A 7,625-nucleotide genomic window follows, 5' to 3' on the forward strand; every position below is an offset into this window, starting at 1 on the left:
CCCATGCCTTGAAACCCATTTCTGTAATTCCAGCCAATTCCCACATTTTCTTACTGTAATCTTCCCACAATCCTTCCATTTTCAACTGCTTTTTAATTGGTTCTCTCCCTCTCTTCCGAATGATCCTGTCGTTGTGCAGGGTGCAGCGCTCCTTGTATTTCCCTGCTGGCCCAGATTAACCCATCCTTGCTCTGCTTTTCAAAGGGCATGAAGAAATGCCCTCTACAAAGAGTATTTCATTTCAAAAGGTTTCTGTAAAGCAGAGTTACCAGATTTAACTCAGACAGCAGTACGGGCTGGTCCACAGGGACAGAGAAGGTGGGTGAATGGGGTGGTCTCCCTTTCTCCTTGAGGAGCTGCACTTCTGTATCTTCACCTGTTGCTGAAACTCATGATAGCGTGTGCTGAAGGTGCCCAGTTATTCCTACTGGGAATCATCCTAAAAACCAGTAGCTCTCATGAGCTTGTTGCTGATTTTGTCCCTGCAATGTCAGTGGCCAAAATTAGGGTTTTTTCTGCTTGACAAAAAATAATTTGCTGAGTTGGAAAAATATTGCCCAAACAAACTTTGAAGTATGAATTCTACATACCATGCAGCAGAGACAGAAACCAGCCTGTTCTCTCTCCTGTGGTGGCTGCTCCGCCGCACCTGTGGACTGCGGGCAAGCATGAGCCAGACTGCCTCTCACTGACAAACACGAGACAGAAGAATCACAGCTTGGCTCCTTTCCCTCTCCTAACTCATTCTGGCATTTTAACAGCAGCTCGTGAAGAGTTGTTTTTATTTGACTCCCTTCCCTTTGCGCTCTTCAGATCCATGTTGCAATCTGAAGGACTAGGAGCACACTGAAAAACAAAAACATCCAGGATCCGTAGTTTTATGAAGCCACAAAAAATCACGAGGCTTGTGAAAAAATGGCACAAAGTAGCAGAGCAGTGAGCGGGGGTGGAACAGGAGGCAGCAGAAATCAAGTTTCAAGGAAAACTGCAATTTCCTTTTCCTATCATGGGTTCTTTCTCATCTGTCCTATGTTTCCACCTCCCACAGGGAATGGTAACAACCACAGTTTCTGTCCAAAAGACGTACTGTATCTTGTAACTCCCCAGGCTGCTCATATCCTGGGCCAAATCTTTATGCCAGTGCCCACTGGCAAAGAAGCTGATGACTTGCAGGTTGTTTTGTTCATGCAGGATTTTTTCAAGTTTTATTACCTGAAGTTTACCTATATTGTAAATTTTCATGTGAGATAGTAAAGATAACTGTGTAAATAGTATAAAGTCTAGTATACAGTGTACAAACCCACCCACGGGCAAAGCAGAGAGCACATGATGCCCTGCAAGAGAGGTGTGACCTGTCTCGGGGCAGTCAGTGCTGGTCCCCAGTGGTGGGACAAGCGGTGTGACCTGTCTCGGGGCCGTCAGTGGTGGGACAAGTGGTGTGACCTGTCTCGGGGCCGTCAGTGGTGGGACAAGCGGTGTGACCTGTCTCAGGGCAGTCAGTGCTGGTCCCCAGTGGTGGGACAAGCGGTGTGACCTGTCTCGGGGCCGTCAGTGGTGGGACAAGTGGTGTGACCTGTCTCGGGGCCGTCAGTGGTGGGACAAGCGGTGTGACCTGTCTCGGGGCTGTCAGTGGTGGGACAAGTGGTGGGACCTGTCTTGGGGCAGCCAGTGCTGGTCCCAGGGGTGGGAGAAGCAGTGTGACCTGTCTCGGGGCCGTCAGTGCTGGTCCCCAGTGCTGGGACGCAGGCCTGCAGTTCTTGGGATTCGTTGAGGGCCGCCAAATGCCAATTTACTTCTGACCTGTTACTATATCAAACTTCTCTTCGAAAATGCCACAGCCAACTGACGGAGCGGGAGTAGGCACTCTAATATTAATTACTAAAACTGCAAGAGGTTAATTACTTTTACTGAATAATTGCTGAAATTGTTGCAAATGAGTAAAATGCCAAATCCCAAATATGAGCTTGTTTATCTGCCTGGAGACTCTGCATCTTATGACGCTGAAGCTGATCTCATTTGGGGCACAGATTTAACTGCAGATGTATTTATGTCTCTCGTACCGTATGGCACAGCCCCAGCCCCTGGAATGCGGTCTGACTCCCTTCAGTCTGCAGGTTACAAACAGCAGAAAACTGCACTGTCAGCCCCACTGAGAGCCAAGAGAGCAGCGGTGAGCGAAGTGACAGAGCTGGCATAAGAAAAGAGAGGAAAAAGTGACCAGAGGAATATATTTTGGCTATAAATTAGAATATCTCTGGTGATTCATGCTATTGCAATTTATGAAAGGATTACTGCCCCCAGCTGCCAAATCACATGTTAATGTCAACTGCTGTCCTTTTAAATGAAAATGCTGGGCAGGCACCGTGACACCCAAGTTCACCTATGTGACCTGTGAGAGGCTGATAGCGGGGCTCTAGTGAATGGTCTCAGCTTGAATGTCCAGAGCTTACCTAGACACCTCCTTACAAGGCTGCTAATCACCACAGCCATGAGATTCTGGGGAATAATGAAGCCTAGCAAGAATAAAGAAGCCTAGTTTCGTCTTTAAGATGAAACTCAAACCATTTATGAAAAGAATTATAGGAACCTAGCGCTGATGCTACTGCCTTGGTGACTGCTTTGGTCCTATTCAGATAGATTTGGAAAATCCCCAAAGGCAACTGATTCAAGCGTGAGATGTGTTCTACGCTTGTGACAGACTGCTTTGTACTAAACTGGACAGTAACATTCCATGGGAAGAAGCTGTCTACAAGCAGTCACTTCAGAAAATCTTACCTATCTAATTAACCTTACCTATCTAATTACCACCTTCAAAGAGATTAATAAAATATCATCCACTCACAATGCCTATGACCTGTTTAGAATTCCGTTCAACTTAGTTTCAGTTCAACTGAAATCCTCCTTAAGCAAACACCCATTTTAGGAAACAAATAAGACTATTTTATTTATCTTGCTTAGAAGGTCATTTCCCCCAAGCAGTGTTTTTTTCACCTGGTCCTTATGATAACACTGTAGACAGATTTCATACACACAGACTCGCCACGTTCACTTCCTTCTTCCTCAGTGCTCTCTTTCACGTTACTGAACTTTTAGTTGTCTGTAAATATATCCAGGGGGTGTGTATGCAAGAAAGAGTTACAGAATTGGCAATATAATCCTATCTGAGTCTGCCCTGGAGATTAATTTCATAACTGGCAAAGGTTAGCAGGAAGATCCGACACCATTAACCTGCAGCTGTTCAGAGTCACCTCTGGCAGTATATAGAACTACCTTACTTTATATTATTTACACAGTTATCTTTACTATCTCGCATGAAAATTTACAATATAGGTAAACTTCAAGTAATAAAACTTGAAAGAATCCTGCATGAACAAAACAATCTGCAAGTCATCAGCATCTTTGCCGATGGGCACTGGCATAAAGATTTGGCCCAGGATATGAGCAGCCTGGGGAGTTACAGGTGCCTTTTCCGTTCTCCATCGCACCGCAGGCTCAAGGGATTTAGCAGAAAGCACCTGATCCAATGTACAGACATTTCCCCCGTCCTTCCCAGTGTTATGGAAGAGCCCTGGTATGGGCCAAATATAATGTCTCTATGCAATCATACCTTCTGCAACGGATGCCTACGGTACATTCGTCTGGGAGAAAAACAACAGCAGCCAGTAAAAAGCAGCTTTTTAAGTCCTATAGTTTTATTGGAGAAGTCTGTTTTCCCCTGGAAAACAAAGCAATTACTCAGGAATTTAGTGTTCTTTTAGATCAAAATAAGGGAAGCACAGAACCATGGTTAAAGCAAATATAATACAGTTTATTCATCTGTGACAAGGTTAGCTTAAAGATGCTCTTAAACAAGAAGTGCCCCTTAGCAACAAGATATCCCTGCTCATTCCCACCCCTGAACTGGAATTTGTTGCCCCCCTCATTTTGCTAACAAAGCTGTCTGCAGAAGATGGTATAGAACAGATCTCTGTGATAATCTGGGTTAAAATGAAAAGAACACTTCTCTCTGGAAGGATATTTTTAACCTGAAACCCCAGAAGCAGTTGTATCAGCAAACTGCAGAAAGTAGATGCTGCAATGGAAGAAGAGTAGCAAACAGCTAGGGAATAAGGAAAGAGATAAGCAGGAACTTCTCAGACAGGATTCATTGCCAAAAATCATCTCATGCAACCAGACACCCACCTGTTTTACGCTTGGTGGAATACTTCAGATGAGTGTGAAGTACCCAAAAGCCACGTTCAGCACTCTCTGTGTAGCTGCTTTAAGCAAACAGAGGGTGGAGAGAGGCTGCACGCAAAGCAAATGTTGCCAAGTGAAATCAAGGGCCATTTTATAATGCTTTTATTTTTCAAGTCCGATGTATATTTGCATAAAAATTAACAAATTCTAAAACTATTATCTTTAGAAACACAAAATCTCTTTTCTCCACCTCAAGGAACAGCACTACAATTTAAATTTCCCCGCACTGATGTTTATGTCTAAACACATTTTGGTTTCTGTAAGGATCAGAAATACGTTTCACTCATTTTCTATAGGTAGGTGACTGATCTGGAAAACCTAAAGGCTTCTTACAAGTTATCTCTTTCTTGCCCCTGAGTACACCCACAGGCTCTCTAGCCTCTCCTCCTGACCTTCCTCGGGGCTGGCTGGCCAGTGCCCAGCACCACCTCTGATAAGTACAGCTGTAACCCGGGGTCGCGCTGCTGGAGGTCAGGAGGAGAGGCTGTAGAGATACAGCAGTTTCCAGAGGCACATTCCAGCGCATGTTGTAAAGAACAGGACAATCTCGCAAGAATACTCTATGAGTGAAAGAAATAGCTGTTGTGTTCACAGCATGTTTGGTTAAGGATCGTCTCTACTGTAGGTGATGTTGTGAAGAGGTAGTGGTTACTATCTTTGCTTTGCATCATCTATTTTTCATCCTCCGTTTTGTAGAAAGATATCTGCCACAGGTGAGTGAAAACGATCTTGATTCAACGTCTCCTCCAAAAGACACTGCCCTCCCAAATCAGAACAAAGCTAAATCTTTGTCCAAGGTCACCCAAGGTAACGTTTGCTGTATTCCCAGCTCTGATGTCATGAAAGATGGGCAGCCTTCTGGCACCAAGGAGACAGAGTGATCAACTCGTATCTTCCCTGACACGGGTTGATCACTATTTCTTCAGAAGCTGAGTGATTTCCACCAGGCTTGCAGGCTACAAAGTCAAGACAACCCCTCTGCTGTGGCTGTGCTCTGTGTTGGCTCAGGATGGTGACGGAGCAGGTAACACCTGGCGAAAATGTCTCCTTCTGACCATGGATCTGACAGATGCTGAGATCTCTCTGTATCGAAGCCCATACAGAAAAGGGAACAAAACTTTAGGCAGAATCATCAGGACATTGCAGACTGTCAGGGAGACTTGGATTCCTGTCTGCAGTCTGATGACAACATTGATGCATAAGAAGGATTCTACGAAAAGGGCCAAGAGTGGAAAGAAGTAAAAAAATAACACTGTGTTGTGCATTAAGAATGTTATACTGGCTCTGGAGCGGATGCTTTCCCATATACCAGATTGTTTTGTTTTAAAATATAGACTAGCATAGCAACAGAATATTAAAGACAGACAGAGAAAGATAACTATGGTGGAAAGCCAGAAACAGAGTTTCATGGTATCAGTCCCGTTCAGAGTTAGTATTAGTATTACTGGAACCGAGCACATCTCCAGGACACGTGGCACAAAGCTGTGAGTGCTTGATAGCACCAAGAACAAAATTCCAGGGAAAGCCCCTGAGCACATCCATAGTAACACAATAAGTTTTTTAGTTCGTGAAGGTGGCAAAATAGCAATGTAGCGCAAAGGAAACAAAACAGCTATGTATGTGTCTAGGACTATTGCAGCAGCTGTGAACAGTCCTCCACAATAAGCCACCGCCAGCAAAAACAACAGGAGGACACAAGCTTCCTTTGGGAGATGGACGTGCGCTGCATTGAGAGCAGCTAACAGGGCATAGAACAACAGGTAGATGAGATCAGAAAGCAGAGCATTTCCCAGCAGCATGTACCTTGTTTCCTGACGGATGCGAAACCTAGAGAAGATCACAAACAAGATGGTAGGAATGATGAGAACACCTGCCAGGAGGCAGACAAGTGGAGGGATTAAAAACATCTTCATGTTTGTGTTTGATGGGTGGAAAGCCCATTCCTCCAGCAAAAAGTACAAAGAAGCATCATCCAACTTTGAGGAACCGTTGAACACCGGCTGCCTGGGGGGGTATGCAGTTGCATTCTCTCTCTTTACTAAAGCATCGCCAGAGATGTCCATTTCCTTAGGATTTTGGGATGACTGTCTGACTCGGAGAAAGAAAGATCTTCTACAGCAAGTCCTTCAAAAGGCAAACGAAGCAGAGGATGCAAAAAGTCTGTGGGAGCAAAGTGATTTCCGTAGCCAATTCTACCAGTTCTTCTCAAGGACAGAAAATTGAAACTTGTAAGTGGATTCCGTGGTGCCAAAAGATGTTTTCGCCTGAAGTGGAGATTTTCTTTTCTTTCTGCCTAATCTAATATCTACAAAAGAGAACGAATCTGTGTGCGCTTTAGAAAAAGCCTAAATCCCTCAGCTAGCTCTTTGATCAGGAATGAATGTGTTGATCATTTTCAGTAATTTGAGTCTGTTCTCATCACCCGTCAAAGAGGCAGGTGAAATATAAGATTGATTAAACAAATATGCGATGATACTGAACAACATTCACTGTCTATTGATGCAGGAGAGTCATAAATGCGATCGGGTGATGTTTTGTACCAACTTGTGTGCAACAACACAATCGATTTGATGTGATCAATAAAAATGGCTCTCAATCCTGTTGTAAAATTGTATCATTGCATCACAATGGCTCTAGTGAATGAGATTATCTTGTTCAGAGATGACATTTTTGCTTCAGCTAATCCTATCGTGTTGTGTACAGATGAGAAGTCTTCCCCTGCCTTTTTTAATGCATGATACACCAATACTGAATTCTCATCCACTGCAGACTTAGAGTCTATCGGTGAATTGTCTGGAATGAGGGACTACACTATAACGCACCAGCAAACCCCCCAGCAGAACTAGCATTTCCAACGTCCATTTGGAGACCAAGTCTTGGCTTGCTGGCCCGCTCACTGCTGCTTTTACTATCAGATCTCAATAACAGAGCTGGTGGTGGAGAACAGTGAAGCATCTGGACTGAGGAGAAGAATCTCCTCAACTTCTTCCAGACATGGGTTGGTCAGGAAAAAAACTACCTTTTTTTTTTTTTTTTTAACAGGCTCAACACAGGCTATAAAGCTTTAGGTTTAATCAGAAAAGGTTGTATTGATGCAGTTGTTCATCATCTTGTGTGATACAAAGTGGGCAGCACTATTTTGTTTCATGGTCTCTCCCTTCTGCAGTTCCTTACCCCTGCGTACACCGCATGGAACAGCACAACGCTGCTAAGACATCACGTTAATTTGCTGTTTACACAGACCACAAGAAGCAAAGAGAAGAGATCTGTAGAATGTATGGCTTTGTCAGCTCCCAGCTTGACCTGCTCTTCTCACCAGTGGTGCAAGGTCTCTTGGAGCTTTTTAAGTGATGGTAAACATCAAAGTATTACTTCCAATACTTAAA

The 7,625-nt window shown here is 44.1% G+C and overlaps 1 protein-coding gene across 1 annotated transcript; it reads right to left on the bottom strand.

Annotated features, from left to right (window-relative positions):
- Nucleotides 1-5,090: 5,090 nt before the first annotated feature.
- GPR148 (G protein-coupled receptor 148) lies at nt 5,091-6,981 on the bottom strand. The gene has a single exon (XM_009571695.2). It carries the CDS (start codon nt 6,300-6,302, stop codon nt 5,244-5,246), a length of 1,059 nt encoding a protein of 352 aa, XP_009569990.2. The 5' UTR covers nt 6,303-6,981; the 3' UTR covers nt 5,091-5,243.
- Between the last annotated feature and the right edge of the window lie 644 nt (nt 6,982-7,625).

Source organism: Cuculus canorus, chromosome 9 (genome assembly GCF_017976375.1).
Source record: "Cuculus canorus isolate bCucCan1 chromosome 9, bCucCan1.pri, whole genome shotgun sequence".
In the NCBI taxonomy this organism is placed as follows: domain Eukaryota; kingdom Metazoa; phylum Chordata; class Aves; order Cuculiformes; family Cuculidae; genus Cuculus; species Cuculus canorus.